At 41.8% G+C, this 17,154-nt stretch overlaps 1 protein-coding gene across 1 annotated transcript in view; it reads left to right on the top strand.

The window, feature by feature from the left end:
• GRHL2 (grainyhead like transcription factor 2) overlaps positions 1–17,154 on the top strand; it is a gene marked incomplete at both ends in the record, with an annotated part of 50,997 nt that overhangs the window by 24,375 nt on the left and 9,468 nt on the right. Inside the window, 3 exons of the mRNA XM_010167221.2 lie at positions 1,739–1,850; positions 7,885–7,979; positions 16,902–17,060. Coding sequence (XP_010165523.2) covers positions 1,739–1,850; positions 7,885–7,979; positions 16,902–17,060 — 366 coding nt within the window. The remainder of the gene's footprint in view (positions 1–1,738; positions 1,851–7,884; positions 7,980–16,901; positions 17,061–17,154) is intronic.

Here is a 17,154-nt window from a genome sequence, read left to right on the forward strand (position 1 = left end):
AGTTGGAGGAACCAATGAATGTCAACGTGAGCAGTGAAGCAGACAACAACCTATAAGTTTCTATCATACATGAAGTTTAGAGAGACTCTTCCTAGAGAGGCAATGATTTGTAAACCTGAATAGCAGTTAATTTTTATTCTGGTTTCCTAAGGACATGAGGCTGATGATGGTGTTTTTGTTTTGGCTGAAGTTGATGTAAGACTTCTCTGCTGCTGAAAAGTCTTTCCCTGCCAGCCACCTGTTCCTTCCACCTTTGTGGTGCCAGCTCTAGCACTTATACAGCTGAAACAGGAGTCAGGAGCTCACTGGTCTGGCTGAAAACCAGTCCTCATAAGTCTTGTTCACTGCACAGCCACGTGAGTTTTGAAGCTCTGGTTGCAGAAGGTGCGAATTGTAAAGGAGAGGTGAGACCATTTCTTTTGGAGGATGTACAGTTTACAGAAGATTGTGAAACCACAGGCAACTTTCACAATCATGTGCTGTTTGCCAGGCCCCCAGGCAAGTGACTGTTGAAATTATTGCCAGTTCCATCCAAACTGGACAGAGGGGCAAGGGGTTTTGAAGGAATTAAAGTTCTACAAGTTCCGTGTAAGTGGTTCACAGAAGAAGAAAGTTGATGCTGTCATTGATGGGAAAGCTGGAGTCTGCACTGCCAGTTCTGGTTAGGGCATCAGCGGGCCAGCCAGCACGTACCTGGTGGCCAGCCAGTGTGCGTATGCATACTCAGGACTCATCCACAGCATGTTCTGCATAATGCCCATGCTGTAGCATGGAAGACACAGTGATGATGTTCAGCTTTTGTAGGTGGAACAGGGAAGGTCACAGAGCATGTGAAGGGTTATGGTGGTGACTGTGTGGAGGGACATAGATCATGAATCAGTCGTGGCTTACGAAACACCTTCATGCTATTTTTTATGAGCTTGGTGAGTCAGGGTTAAAGGAAGAACAGGAACAAAAGAGGATATTTAAAAGTGATTATTTGTTCTCTGTGGTTTCTCTTCACTTCAGTTTACCTAATATGAACATTCTTTCATTTTTTTTTGTTTTGCTTGCCTACAACAGGACTTTTTAAAAAGCTTTTATTACTCGTGAAGTTTTGCATAAAGTTTCAAACTGTTTTCTTTGAATCACACAGTTAAACAAAGGGAATTCAGAACTTGAACTGAAAAGCTCACCAAAACTCAATAAATAGTCACACTGAGTTTGTCTTTAAATATGTGTGTGTAAGAGTCCTGCTACTGAGAAGGGTATTTGGACTATGTATGGTAAAACTGAAAATGTCCCACCTTTAGCCAGCAAGCCTAAGCTCCATAACAACACATCCCTTTACAATATAGTGTCATCTTCCAGAGTGACCGGGAATCTGAACTCCCAACACTGGAACTGGACTTGGATGTGAATTGGAATTGAGGATCCTCTGACTTTGAAATTACCACTTTTTACTTAAGGGAACTTGGACTTCTTAAATCTAAGAATATGATTAAATTTTGTTTGGACTATCAGGAACATAATTCTAGGCCCTGCATTATTTATTTTTAAAACTATGTTTCTTCTACCCCAAGTCTTTAAGTGCATTGCAATATTGGACTGGAATAAAAATGAGCAATCTTCTACAACCAAAGTACTGGGGAAGTGTGGTGATTGGATCACCATTAGAAGCGTATAGGAGATTTTAATTTTTGTGTTTCTGACTATTAATTGTATTATCTAATACAACTAATGCTGTTGATTTTCTTAGAGCGTGGTCATGGTTGTTTTCAGTGAGGATAAAAACAGAGACGAACAGCTGAAATACTGGAAATACTGGCATTCTCGGCAGCACACAGCTAAACAGAGGGTCCTTGATATTGGTGAGTATAAGGGGGTCTCCAGATGTTTGCAGGAAGATTGCAGAATGTGGAAAGCTCTGGTACCTTGCATAAGGATGTGGTGGGATATATTGGCAATGGCTGCAAGGCTTGTACCACAGTTTTTAGTAACAGCTTATTCGTGCTAGGACTGGGCTACTGGATCTATGAAGCGGGGTGGAGAGCATGCAGAAGGAATGGTCCTCAGCAGCTGCAAAGAAGAGCTGCCCCTTGCATGCATATTTAAAGGTGTTCAGCTTTCTGCTGCCGGGAAGTTGAGGTCTGCACCTCCTCAGGAATGGCAGTGTTTGTTTCCTTTAGTTTTTCAAAGGCTGATCCATTCTTTGATCCAGGAACAGTAGCAGCCCACCTAACAGTTGTGTTAGCTGATCTGATGTGTAAGTGCAGCCCGAGAGTGAAGATGCCATCATTATGGCGACTGCAAAGGGCTCCTACACCCCCACTTTTTGAGCCTTGTTGGTGTCAGAGAGAAGCAAGGGAAAAGTGAGCTCTGGTGTACTATTCTGAGGGACCTGTTTACTGTTCATCACGTCTATGGTATTTACAAGCCTATTTCAGCCACAACTGCCCTATCCGCATGCTTGGGAGATTTTAGCAGAGGAAGAACACGTACCTTCTGCCAAGGAGCCTGAAGTTGAGATCTGTGGGAGTGTCTAGACATCAAGCACTTCTCCCCTCCCACGTGCAGTTTACACACACAGCCATCTGCAGCAGATTCCAGCCAAAGGAGTTCTTGAGACCAAAGCAGACAAAGTCTATCTTGTTTTGACCGCCTGAGGGAACCAAACCATTGAATGACAGGAATGAGAGGGGGCAGAGAGGAGGGGGAAAAAAAGCAGGGTTACTTGGAGAGAATACTGCAAGACTTGAGGGGTGATCAAACGTCTCCAGTGCTGGGAATCAGTCCCTAAGTGGTCACACTCATGCAGGGCCTTTCGACTTTAAAATGCTGCAGCCTACACTGACTGGCATTGTTTAAAGTCAGGTGTGTTTAGTTGAAGCAGCCCTTCCTGAATCTCCTCTCTGCCTCTTGTCTTATCATCATAGTTCTGACTGAACTGTTTCTCCAATTTCTTTTGTTGTTGTTGTTGTTTGTTGTTGGTTTTGGTTTTGTCCTTCAGGGTAGTTAGGCAGTAAAACCTCCACCCCAGACCAAATGACTCCTATCATGTCACGTTAAAAGAGCAAGTATGCCACGTCACAGCTATTTCTGAAGGCTGCCTGTTTTTTTGTGCTAGTCCCTACAAGCTTGCAGTGCTAATGCTCATACCTTCAAAGGTATGTGCTGAGGAGCTCGTTCCACTGCAGTGCCAGCACCCTCAGACTCCACTGCACTCGTGATGTACCGGCACATTTCTGTCCCCTTACCCAAACGAGTCAGCGTATGAGGCATGTTCTGTAAAATAGTGCTCTGCAAAACAAGTGCTGTACATGAGCTGTGTGTGAGCTGTGTGTTTATCTGTGTTAAAGTAAATGTCTTTTATGTTTCCATTAGCATGAGATGAAATAGGTCTGTGATGAGGCACTCTGACACATATTCTTTATTTGGACTGCAGACATGAATGAAGCCCGGTGTAGTAAGACTTTCTGATACAGCACTTCCTGTCAGATGTAAGAACTGTAAGAACACAGCTCATCTTGGTGTTTTTGGAAGAAAGACCTAGATGTTGCTCATTAGTGTTTTCTCGAGAACTGAAATGTGGCCTTAACTCTTAACAAGTACAGTATTTTTGAAGTACATCTCATTTTCTTTGGGACTTACATTGTGGATATCGGGCTTGTTAAGGCAGAATGGCTCCCAACTACATTTCCCATACAGGCATCAAGCTGCATTTAGCAAAATCTTACAGTTTTTCTCACCAGATGATCTAACTGAGCAACTTCATCCAAATCTGAAGTTGGCCCTGCTTTGAGCAGGATAAGAGTAGGAGTTGAACCTGATAACTTCCAGGGATCTCTTCCAAGCTAAATTATTGTGTGGCTCTATGAAGATTTCCCTTTACATTAAAAAGTCAGATCCCTGAAGGGCTCCTGTAAAGGAATCCTGAGTTAATGTCCAGAGCCTGTGTAGTTAACAGAGAGAATTAGGTGTCTCTGAGGGAGATTAGCAAATGCCAGGGTACAGCCTGGAGAACCATTTAAGCAGGCAGTGAGAGAAGCTTGCTAAGGACGGGGGTGTGAATCAAGATTTGTCCCATCTTCAGGGGTTGGTCTGGTAATCTGCTGATGGTCCTACTTCTCTGTTATTTTGAATTTCACTCCAGCTATCAACAGTATGTGAAAGGTTAACAATGTATTAGGCTCCTTTAAAACTATCTGTGAATAGCCATAAATATGTATAACACATTCCACAGATTATTATAATAATTAATATTATTTTAACTTAATATTTATAGCATTTGTTTAACATGTGAATCCTTTTTAGTTGTTTATGAATGCACTTTTAATCTAGACTTGGTTCATAGCAGGCAGAAGATCAAATAAATACGTGATGTTCTAGTTCTGGGATCCAACTATTTAGCCCTCAGATAGGGGTGACAACTCTGCTTGTGCTGCTTTCCCTGGTGGCTCAGGTCTGTCTGTCTGCCTTCTGGCCTGCAGTTATATTCTGGAGATCAGAGGAAATAGAGTGACTTGTTCCCTCACTCCAGACATGCAGGGGTCACTGCTTTAATTTGTTTTGTGTGCTGGCTGGTGCACCTCCTGCGAGGAAGGATGGTTGAATGGATTAGATGCAGTACTGGATCTGAAGATGCTTTGAAATTAGTAGAAAAAGCATGTACTTGCATGTAAGCAAGTCCTTAGTGCTTGAAGGATCAACCTGAGGACTTGACACTTGTTAAGCAAGAAGGAAAGGTGTTTTCCAGAATTTAGGCTATGTGCTGGTATGGATTTTTCTGAAGAAGGAGGGAGGTACTTTCACTGTTTTTATCAGGAGTGAGGAGGTAAAAAAGAAAAGCTGACTTTTCCACAGTGCTGTGCTTTTTCTTTTGGAATAAAGTCAAATAAAGAATACAATACTAGATTGCAGCAAATGCTGATTATTTAGAATCAGTACCACAATTTGAGAGATACTGGAACAGGTTCAAACATGGACATAAAAGGTGGGCATGGAAGCTATAGGTTGGGGTTATTTGTGCTCCAGAGTCTTGCCCATATGTTTTTGCAGGATAGCATGTATTATTTATGTGTACAATACAAGAACTACTACAATGGTATGTAATGCATGCAAATGCAGTGTTTAATGTTGAAATTTGCCATTGTTTAATATGCAGTTTACCCAACAAAAGAAGAAATAATTCCTGTAGAACTGTTTTCTTGTGTATCAAAGAACCCCAATTTTCTATTTCTGGCAACTCATAGCAGCAGAAGAGGAAAAACTGTAGTCACACTAACAGCTCAAATATCCATGAATGTAAATGTTCTCTTAATCTACTGAGGATCCTTCTTTAATTATCTGTAAATTGAGGGGAATAGGATGCACTTCTGCTTTTAAACAGCATGTCACTTAGACACTCCATGAAATTTGTGTATGGCAATTAAGGAAGCAGAGGCATGTGTTGGGGGAAGGGAAGGTTGGTGGGATGTGAGGTTCTGACAGTCTTTTAGGAGAAAAAACATGTGTCTTTACAAGACATCTTGTTCATGTCTTTCCAAAGTGCACCTACACAGCACGCCCATACGCAGCAGTCAGTTGCACGAGGCACTTTTTGGTGAATCATAAATTTAAGGGGTGGGTGGATGTGTGCACATGCATATTAAACTACTTATGTGTCTTTTAATTCCTCTCATTTGCATTCCTACACTGAATTTAGATAGTGAAGCCAATGACTTCAGTTAGAAAGGAGATCCCAGTTCATGATGGGAATGAAAAGCCTGCCTGCCCTCTCAAACACCATGTTCACTTGCTGCATCACCAAATATCCTGTACTGTTTCTGCGGGTGGAACAGTGAATTTTTACTGTATCCAAAATCACTCATGTATTGCAGACACACAGTTTCTTCACTTGCCCAGTGAAATGCCAGCATCCCTGCATTCCAGATGAGAGAAAAGTATACTGATTGCATCTCTGAAATGTTAAATAATTCTCCTTGCAGTAACGGTTTTGTTATAAATTATTTTAAAACAATTATTACCTAGAAATTATTTTTCAGTTTATTTTCAGAAGGGCAAAGGAAATTAATATTGGAACCATTTGGGTGTCTCATTTATAGAATACAAAAACATCCCTTTTCTTTGACTGATTACAAAGCTAAGCGCAGATTTGGGCAAATGTTGGGTCGAGATCCCTGCATGACATAATCCCAGCCTCTGACACCTAGTCCAATTACAGCCATTACAGCCCTGGTGGGTTCTAAGGCAACGTGTATGTCCCAGAGAGACCTGATGGATTTGCAGGAAGAATCTGGAGGTTCCTTTAATCAAGCAGATATTACCTCCTTACAAACCTGGTCTTTCTCTTAATCTGTCATCTAAAAGAAGAAAGTGTGTTGAACTGGCTGGCAAAGGGGGCTTGTTCCTGTCTTTGATTATAAAGAAGACCTGGAAGTTGTCTGTCTTATGTGTTTTTCTGCCTTTACTGTTTTTGCAGGGGAGTGGGTCACCTTTGAAATCTGGACTTCCTCCCTCTTGCTTTGCATTCCTTCTGAAGTGCTAGCTTGTTTGTAATATTAGCAGCCCTTTGGAAAGAATCATAGAATGGTTTGGGTTGGAAGGGACCTTAAAAAATCTCCTGTCCCCCCCCCCCTGCCATCAGCAGGGACACCTTCCACTAGACCAGGTTGCTCAAAGCCTCATCCAGCCTGGCCTTAAACACTTCCAGGGAGGGGGCATCCACAGCTTCTCTGGGCAACCTGTTCCAGTATCTGACCACCCTCACAGTGAAGAACTTCTTCCTCATATCTAATCTAAACCTCCCCTCTTTCAGTTTAAACCCATTTCCCCTTGTTTTGTCATTAACTGCCCTTATGAAAAGTCCCTCCCCAGCTTTCTTGTAGCCCCTTCAGGTACTGGAAGGCTGCTATAAGATCTCCCTGGAGCCTTCTCTTTTCCAGGCTGAACAGCCCCAACTCTTTCAGCCTGTCTTCATAGGAGAGGTGCTCCAGCCCTCGGATCATCCTGGTGGCCTCCTCTGGACTTGTTCTAGCTGCTCCAGGTCTCTCTTGTGATGGGGGCTCCAGAAGTGGACACAGTACTCCAGGTGGGGCCTCACGAGAGTGGAGTAGAGGGGCAGAATCACCTCCCTCGACCTGCTGGCCACGCTTCTCTTGGTGCAGCCCAGGATACGGTTGGCCTTCTGGGCTGCAAGCGCACACTGCCGGCTCATGTGAGAATAGAGTGCAGATTTTGTAGTCAGACAGTTTAAAAATACTTATGTTTATTTCCTATTTTAGTATCATACACGGTCTGGAGAAAGGGGTCTTTGTCCTTTTGGTTCTTTGCTTTGTTTTGTTTGGTTTGGTTTTAGTTTTTAGTGGGTTTTTGTTGTTGTTGTGGTGGAGTTTTTTTAATAGAGATCCAGCATCCAGTGCAGTAATTCCTAGGAAAGTTGAAATGGGTGGGCAAGTAGTGTATGCTACTGATTATTTCCTCCAATGATAGCTCTTAGCTTTGTAGAAGGCTTCTTTAGGATTTACTGTAATGTTGTTTATTTATGTCAAAGTTTTGGCAGACCCTTTAAATGTTTCAATAGCTTTGAGTTAATTTTCCAGTTTTGGCCATTCCTTGGACAAGCTAATGAATGCACCCACTCATTCCCACTACAGTCACACTGATTCCTTTTTGAGAGCATGCTATATTTTGCAAGAACATTAGCTAGTGATGTACTATTCATAAGACTCCAGCTGTCATATATTATCCTGTTTGCAATTAAACTTATTAATTTAACATAAACAATACAAAAGGTGGTTTTGATGCATTAGACAACCTGTCTGAAAAAGCAAAGATGTACTACAAATTGTAAAAGAGGAAGTTCAAACTTTTTTCATGAGTCTTTTGTTTGTTATTTTTTTACAGCTGATTACAAGGAGAGTTTTAATACCATTGGGAATATTGAAGAAATCGCATTCAATGCTGTGTCCTTTACTTGGGATGTCAACGAGGAGGCAAAGGTGAGGAAAAGCCACACAGATGGTATCCCTGTATAAATACCATCCATCCTTAGTCACTGTTCCACTGCTCTCCTTTTTAACAACTAATAAGGGTAGGTGGAGGTGAGAGAGCTCAGTCTCTGCAAAACCAGGCAAGCCATGGTCTTTCACTGACCCCAGGGATTCTGGCCATCGATAAAAGGCAAGACAGTAGGTAACGGCTGTCGGGATATTGTGTTCACACCTGTATCCCTCACAAATAGAGATACAGTTCTGAGAAAAACCTGCAGGGCTCTCACAGTGCAGTTTCGTACTTGTGACCTCTCAGTGATTTTCCATTTAAAATATGGCCAGCTTGAGAAACTGTAGAAGTTTTTTTTCCTACTTGCAAAGTCAGTGTAGCACACAAGGTGAATGTTTTATTTCTCTAAAATTATCAACTCCCTTTCTACATGATGAACATCTCCGATAATAAATATTCTGTAAGCTAGACTATGCCTTCCCTTGTGTTTGTGCCTTTAGTTTTTATAATGTTACTCAGACTGTCCTAGTAATTGGGAATAAGTGTATTTTTGAGGAATGTTTTTGAGGACTGGTGGGTTATTTCTTTCTTTTTTTCTTTCTTTCTCTTTCTTTCTTTCTTTCTTTCTTTCTTTCTTTCTTTCTTTCCCTTTTTTTTTTCTTTCTTTTTGAAATGGTCGAGTACCCTCAGACATTGGGTGTTGCATTTGAGGATGTGACTGCTACAGTGGACCAGGACAGCAGAGTGTCTTTACAAGTTTCTTCTCTATAAGGTTATTCAAAGGATGGCAGAGTGTTTCAGCTCCATGGACTAGTGTAGGAGAAATGAAAAGCTGCCGGTAATTATAAGAAGCTGTCCCTTGGAAAGCAAACAAGGGAAATAGGCTGTCTAAAATAAGTGGGGGTAATGTGGGAGTCTCGGGAATGTAGAAATAACAAACAGCAAACACTGTTGAGCTTAGCAAACTCTTTGATGCTCTTTTAATGTTGAATACAACATTATTAATAATGTTGAATACAATGCCCAGTGTTCAAGTAATGCTAAGGATCTTTCAAATACAGAGATTTCTTCGTGCACGATTCCCCACTGCATTTCTAACAGAGCATTAGAGAGATTGCACTGAGTGATTGAGTCCTGTGACAGATTGCATCGAGCACGGGATAGTAGCATTAACACTCACTGTCCTGACTTGCTGACTGAAGGTGCTGAGGTTTGTAGTAACAGGGATTTTCATCTCTGATCCACGTTTTAAAAGAATGCAGTAGTAAAGAAAATACAACAGTTTTGAAAACTGCCTAGCTCTTTGAAAAGCTGGACTTGGGACACAGAGTTGTACTTGGACCAGTCGCTAGTGGTGCTGTATTTACTTATGGAATGATTACATTCTCATCACCCCAGATATTCCCCTATGACATGATTCCATTTCAAAATACAGCAGTATGTTGTTCTCTGCAGTCACAACAGATGACCATTGTGTGCATGTGATCATTTGTCAAGCAAACACAGGTTTGGAATCTCCAACACAACGGACTTTCCCAAGGACCTTTACAGAAGCACTACCAGGGCTAGAGCGTGTCAGTCTCATCCCACTGGAAACTACCATCCCCATTGCCAGGGCTGACAGTTCTTTAACACACTTGCATTTGCAGCTGCAAGGCAGACTTAGCAAGACACTGTGTTGATCCTTGGAGCAAGAAAGTCACATGTCAGGTGTTATCCTTGTCCATTTTGTTCTAATCTCACACCATTCACATTGCTCCTGCCTTGGGTGCCAGATTGTTAAGAGCACAACTTCCGCAATGATCACTGGAAATATAACATACTAATATTTTAAAATAATGACTTTCCTATTGTTGTTGGATTAAAAAAGTGTCAGGAGTGAAACTTAAGAAAGCCACTTGTATTTCTGCAGGAAGTAGTCATTAAAAAGCAAATTGGCTTAAGCGTATTTATTTTGGGGCATAGTTATCAAATATCTGATCTTTTAGGAGCTTGAACTGCAAATGTATTGATAAAAGTAAGAGGATTCATAACATGCTTTGGTATTGGGCTATCAAGCATAAATCAGGTTGTATCTGCAAGCTTATCACCGTGCATTAAAGTGTTTCCATCCCCACACACGTGTACACGTACCCACATGCTTGCTCTTGTTGGAGCATCTAATACAATAAGCAGTTGTGCTGGGTCTGGGGATTCCCATAGGATGCCCCTGCGGTGTTTGAAAGCTGTGGACTCTGAGGCATGTCACTGAAATCTGTTTTTTCTCCAGCAATTACCTCATCCAAGAGAGATGCAGAATTTCAAGGCCTAATTACAGACTCTCTTAAGCTTTTTAAACGATGATCTTTAAACTGGCTCCATTGTTTCTGCTCAGTGTTGTTTTCCCTTTTCACCACAATTTCAAGATTAAAACTTAACCTCACAGGCACAAAGACCTTTCTCTTCTTAGTCAGACAAAAGTGGCACGGAGCAGTTCTTTCCAGGGCCTCTGAGATGTGGTATGATGAAGCGCTCTACTGGCCCGGGAAGAAATAAAGAAAACAGGCTGGTTGTTGGACGTGCACAGGGGAGCGGTCTTGAAAAAATCAAACAGAAGCAGCAGAAATCACCTAACCAAATATCCCTGTCTCTCGTGGGAGACTGAACCCACATCTAAGAAGACTTATCTGGAGCATCAGATTTCTCACTTTCCTATTCCACCTGGAGGGCAGCTGATTTAAAGCCAGATTTCTCCTCCCATAGGCAAGCAGAGCAGTACCCTCCGCCTGGAAGTCCTTCAGTATGAGGGTATAACAGCACGGGCGTGACAGACAGAATCTGCCTGCTAACAGGGAGTCTGCTAAGGGTTTGTGAGGCAGCATCTCAGTTGGATCTCACTGAAAAAAACAGGCATTCAGAGTACAAGCAGAGGCCTCTCTTACCGCCTCAGTAATGTGAAGGGAACTGGGGTGTTGACTCCAGCTCCTTGTGCTTGGTCCCTCGTCTTCTGACTGCTGCTTGGCAAAACAAGGAGGTGGAAGAGGGAATCTCATACCGCCTGTGTTGAGCTGTGGAATAATCTCACCATTGCATTCTGGGGACTAAGGAAACAGCATCGAAGTGAGAAACACCACTCCACTAGTGTTTCCTCTGCTGTATCTAGTCACAATCAGCAATCTCCTTGCCTTCTAGCAGAGCAGAGTTGGGGCCTGGTACGTCCCTACCTTTTTCTAGAACAACATGCTTTTCTGCTGTAGCCGTTGTCTAGAGGTCACCGCGGGGCTTGTGGTTCAGAGCAGGATACAGAGAAATGGGGGGAAGGGTCTACAGCCATGTCAAACTCTTCTTTATGCTGCCTTGAGACAAAAATACCGTACAATAAGAAAGCAGAGGTAGGAAGTGAAGAATGCTTTTTGTACATTCCATCTTCGTTTCACTGCTGTATTTACCTCTATATATAAATAGGCAACATTTATGGGCAAGGTGATTTGTTGGATCCCTTTGGTTGAGCCTGAATGCTATGTTTGGTATTTTTAAAGGAGTTGTTTTAAAAAAAGTAAGGAAACAAACAACAATTAACAAGAACTGGCTGACTTTTAAACCATCTTTTACAAGTCTTTTTATGATATGCTAGAAGGTAGTTAGTTGCTTTGCTGTTGCCTTACAGAAGATTTTGCTGCAGCACCTGGCTGGTTGACAAAGTTCTAGTGGAGGCTTTGAACAGAGAGCTCAGCTTCATTTTTGATAGACATACATCTGCCTGCTTGCAGTCTGATTGCTGACAGAAGTTAGTCTGCAAGAAAGGTAATTAAGACCATTAAGACCAGAACTCTCCTGGTCAAAAGAGAATATGTTTGTCATAAATAATACCAACTCTTTGAGATATGACTTCTCTCTGATTCATACTTTACTAATTTAAAATGGTTAGGATGGTGTTACTCTGAAACAATACATTAATTGTCTATGTTTATGGAAAGCACTTTTTAACCTTAAATTCAAAGGTGTGACTTCAGTGAACAATTGCTAAGGAAAAATGTCATCTTAAAGCAGACAACAAATACTTCTCAGCGATATCAAGCAATTACCAATTTCTGCAAAGTGCTGCAACGTGGACATGCAGTAAACAGACATGTTGGCGGATGTGTTGTTCAGGCAGGTGCTGGCACATGCTTTTTGGTGTGTACAGTAGTTGTATGCTGTGCAGTTGTTGTGTATATTTGCATGCAATCATTGTCCTGCTATATTTAACTGAAATGTAGAACTTTAATCCAAAGCATGCTGAAGCCTCTGGGAACCTTTCCAGTTATTTAATGAGTTTTGGCATAGCCCATACAGTAATAAGCTGTGTTTTCAATGAGTGAGTGATTTGCAGGATTAGATTCTTAGACGTTGTGGGCCAAAGTGAGCTATGATTCCAGTGGCCACAACTGTAAAATCAAGCTGATAGAGCAGCACAGTCTATCAGTGATTTGTATTGTGACAATCCGTATTTCTTTGACATTGCTAGCAATACTTAGGACAAGCTTTGACTGGTATAAGAATTATTTTGTTCATAATTACTAATTTTCTTCCTAACTTAGATAAAATTTCATTTAATTACAGAGGAAGTTAACATTTTCTCTACTCTCAAAATTTAAAGGTTGGAGGAAGATACTTTATTTGGAGGAATTAGTACCAGAAACTATGTAGGATTAGGCTTGGCAGCTAGTTTAAGATAACATGTCTGTGTGTGTATGTGGGCATATGTATTTTTTGATATATATATGTCATGCGTGCACACACACGTGTATATATTAAAGAAGAGTTAACCTGTGGTGGCAAATAATACTGAAATTTCAGTGTATACAAATGGTCGGTAAGTATGCATCTGGGATTCAAGGCAAATGGCATTTTTATGTAGTTGCCGGGGTGTGGTGTGGGCTGAGGAAGCTTCAAAAGAGTAGTGTAAACATTTGCTGGAGACATTTGTATTGAAATAAAACAAAGGTCTTACCTTTGTATGGGATTTATAAGGTAACGGCTGGCAGGAGAAACTATAAAACCACACTTTCTCTGTATAGGAGGAATGATGGGATTGATGTTAGTCATTTAAGAGACAGGTCATTTAACTCTTTGTTATTACAGTCTGGAGGGATGAACCCCTTTAAAACAGGATTTTGTGAAGACCCATCACTCAGGCATAGATTCTATGTATTGCCAGTATTCAGCAGAGAAATTGCTTTAAGTTTCTGATTTTGTGCTCTAGCACACTCTTCCCTCCCTCTGCCCTTGGCTCTTTCTGAGACAATGGGAGCCAGAAATGTAAATAGTAATAAAAGGCTTATATTAGAGGTTTCGTAACTAGACCTTTAAAGTGTATAGGCTGAGAGACCTCATCAGGAGTCGTGTTGGCTGGATTAAATGATAAAAGGGGAAACCATTTCTGGGTTTTGCTTTCTCTTAAGGCAGGTTACTGTGTTTCTATCTTGTACATCACTAATTACGCTGCAGTGTTTAACAAACAGTTAGTAATTCACATAATAACAGCTGCACTGTGGAGGAGCGCCTTCCCCAGAAGAGAGAGTGCTTTTTTAGACATGCTCTGTAACAAACGGAAGAGTTGTCATTATCTTAGGCCACTTTTGAAACTTTCTCAGGCACCAAATGTTTCTCCAAATTAGTTTTTCATTGCCAGTGGCATGCCTGAGCTGGAGACTAGATGGGTGGAACTCTGTCATTAATTGCTCTAATCTAAGATATGCTGACATTAAAAAAAAAAAAAAAAAAAAAAAGACATCACTATAACGACAACTCAAGCTTGTTCCTGATAGCAAAACATTGCTAAAATCTAGTTTGCACAAGGGGGAAAAAAAAAAAAAAGTTTGTAAATGAATTCAGGTACAACCATAGTCACATCCATTAAAATTGTTCTAAATCAAGTGTAGACAGGACCCTGGAGGGAAAAAAACCCCAGCAATTTCTACTCCTGCTACTGTAATTTCTACTTAACTCTACATTTTCTGACCACATCACTCTACTGTGCAAGAGACCAGAGCAAGGAGACTCTTAAACCGGTGTCTTTCAAAAGAGGTAGAATGGGACTTAAATCTTTTTATGGTTGCCCATGGGGTTGTTTTGCTCCCTGTCTTATTGAGAGTAGGAGTGAGCTGCATTATGGACAGGAGCTGCAAAGGAGGGAGAGATGAGGGCTGTAAAGGGCAAAGCAGGCTGAGCTTGGACAGGCAGGTGAAATCAGAGCTGATGGCATTCCTTCCTCGGCCACTGCCTTGAGGAGGTGAAGGTTCCTGGGCAGGGCAGGGGCAGAGAGAAGGGGACTGTCGAGAGGGTGTCTTTCTTGTGTCCCGTTCACTGCAACAGCCTGCTGCACCGTGGTGTTGAAACTGGTGCAAATCTTCAGTCATGCAAAGAAATAAGAGCCCTAAAATCAACTTAAGTAACAGAACTTATGCCCTCTTCCCCCTGCCTCTGCACATCCCCTGTGTTTTCCAAATCCAAAGTCAGTATTGTGCTTTACAGGACAGCTAATAGAAGATTGTGTGGAGACAGAAAACTTTCACAAAAATAAATGATCTGTGTTAATTCAAATCTATGTGTCTATCTGTGAGGTGCAAATGATATGACAGAAAGTATAGACACTTCATGCGCATGAACGTACAGTCATTGCTCCTCAGAGAGCAAAAATACCTGATGTATTACAGTGTCAGGACAAGGATATTGAATCTTACAGCATCAGTCTGTTATGCATGCTGAATAATCTGTTATTGCTGTATGGGGACTCTTAAAAAGATAAGTCTGTCTTCCCCAGATGCTCCTACTCTGCTCAGTGTTTCCAGAGGCAGTGGAAGAGATGACACACAGTGTATGTAGTTGATTAAGGTGGGACAAGGTCTTTTTTTACTTCTCATCTGAATGGGCAAGCAGAGGTGATAGATGCACAAACTGCTGGGTAGATGCAAAGCCTGCACATCCCCTCTCACATTTTAACATACCTTTTAGGAAATCCCTGTGCAGGAGTATGGGCTAAAATATAGCAAGACCAGATTCTGTTTTGTGCCAGACTTCATTCCACTGCTCTGTGTTCACACACACTTTAAAGCATTGCCCTGACACCGGAAAGGAGACTGAAGGCAAATGAAAATTCAGGCCATCATATTTCAAAGGCTTATGCATCCATATCCACACTTACCTCTAGAGCTGGAGGAGACCAAGTTGTAATTTGAAACAGAAATAACGCTATCAGCTTCAAAATCAGAGTTTCACCTAGGGCCCTTCCCCGCCTTCCTCCTCTCCCACAGTTAAAGTTCAACCATTTCATTTGTAAATGCAGCTCTGTGATACAATCAGAAGCAGAAATGCGGAGGTGCCATTAGCTCAGTTAGGCAAACAAGCTGCTTTAGCTCCATTGTAAAATACCTGACTGTACTGTTAACTTCTACCATTAGGGTAAAGTGTCCCCCCACTAGCCCTGCTGGAGCCTTTCTCTATTCTCAGCTGCCTTTCGCTCTAGCGATGTCAGTATTCTGATCACTCCAACTATTTCTTTCCCCTGCTTGTGGAGCAGGACGGGTTCCTTCATGCTCTCCCTTCCTGAATCCTCCCAGACCCCAGGGGCCTGTTGGCCTCTCCTCTGCCTGTTGAGGTGTGCATTAGTTCTAAGAGACCCCCCAGATCTCTTCCTTCGTGAGCGTGCTCATTCTGCTGCAGCAGGTTTCACATCCTCTTGGTTCAGGAAACAGGTACCCGCAGTTTTCTCTGTCCTTTTCCTTAGCTCATGGTTTTGAGTTTTTGTTGGTTTTTTTTAAACTGAGGAAGAGTGAAAAGTAGAATCAGGTCAATAAATAATTGGCCCAAATTAGTATGTAATGCACATATTTGTCACTGGGAGGAACAATTGGATTTTTAATACAGTTTCATCTCTCAAGGTTCAAGCACAGTACCCTGACCAAAAGATATCAGTGATATTTCAGTTCACAATGTTTGGTTTGCATCAAAATAGTCCTTGGTGGTGGGAGACCCTTCTGCCAGGTGCTGTACAAACACATGGCAGACAAGGCACACCTTGCCCCATAGTACTGATGGAGGTTAGAGGGCAGGAGGTGGCTATCGACAGACATAAGTGGGTGTAGAAGGAAAGCATGAGGCAGGTTTCTGAAGCAAAGGCAGGCAGAGCTTGCCAGGCACCAAGCGCATTGTCAAGTTGAGTGGATGCTACATGGCAAAGGGGACTTTTGAGAAGTAGGGAGTAGTTTTATAAATGTTTGAGAAACTCCTTCCCAGTTTGAGAAACTGGGAAGGAGTTGCATTTTTGAAACTGAAGATGAGATGCATTTTTGAAATTGAAGAAAGATAGCAAAGGATGTTGAAGGTGATGATCAGGGTTATCTGTTGATGCTATGGAGGAAGGGGTACTGCTGATGCAAGTGTGAAGAGAATTGGCAGGAGGGAAGGGTAGGACTTTTCCTTGGCCACACTGAGTTTAAATTGTGAATTGTCTGAAGAACAAGCCAAAACAAAATATGTCTGGAAAGGACAATGCAGGATGATCTTCCTATGTCTGTGTTAACAAATAGTGGAAACGTACAGACCAGAGTGAAACAAGTCGGGACTAAAGACCTGACATCCACGTGAGACACTTGAGCTCTCTGGTGTGAACCAAAGCACAGTAAGTTGGGGCAATCAAATGGTTCACCTCAAATGTGAGCTCCTGATATAAACTGAAGCATCGATACATGCCTTAAAAGTTTGTCCTTCTTCCCAGTGTGGGAGCATAGGACAGAAGCGAAGGATAAATGTGTAAATTGCCAGAGTGTGGATCATAACTGAATTAAGATCTTTTTTTAGAGGGAGGTATCTGCTTTTGTTTTCCCATTTGTTGTGATGTGTTTCCAGAAGTTTAATAGTTGTTTGCACCACGTTTTAAAAGTAATCTCTCTGGCACACAGATTTTCATCACAGTGAATTGCTTGAGCACAGACTTCTCCTCACAAAAAGGCGTAAAAGGGCTTCCTTTGATGATTCAGATTGATACGTACAGCTACAACAACCGCAGCAATAAACCCATCCACAGAGCCTACTGCCAGATCAAGGTTTTTTGTGACAAGGTAAGTGCAAAACACCTGTACCATGGATAGAGTAGGAACCTTGTTAGACAGTTTATTATTGCTGTATTTTAGACCTAATTAAATGTTTTTTTCT

This window comes from Antrostomus carolinensis, unplaced genomic scaffold (genome assembly GCF_000700745.2).
Source record: "Antrostomus carolinensis isolate BGI_N321 unplaced genomic scaffold, ASM70074v2 scaffold17144, whole genome shotgun sequence".
Classification (NCBI taxonomy): domain Eukaryota; kingdom Metazoa; phylum Chordata; class Aves; order Caprimulgiformes; family Caprimulgidae; genus Antrostomus; species Antrostomus carolinensis.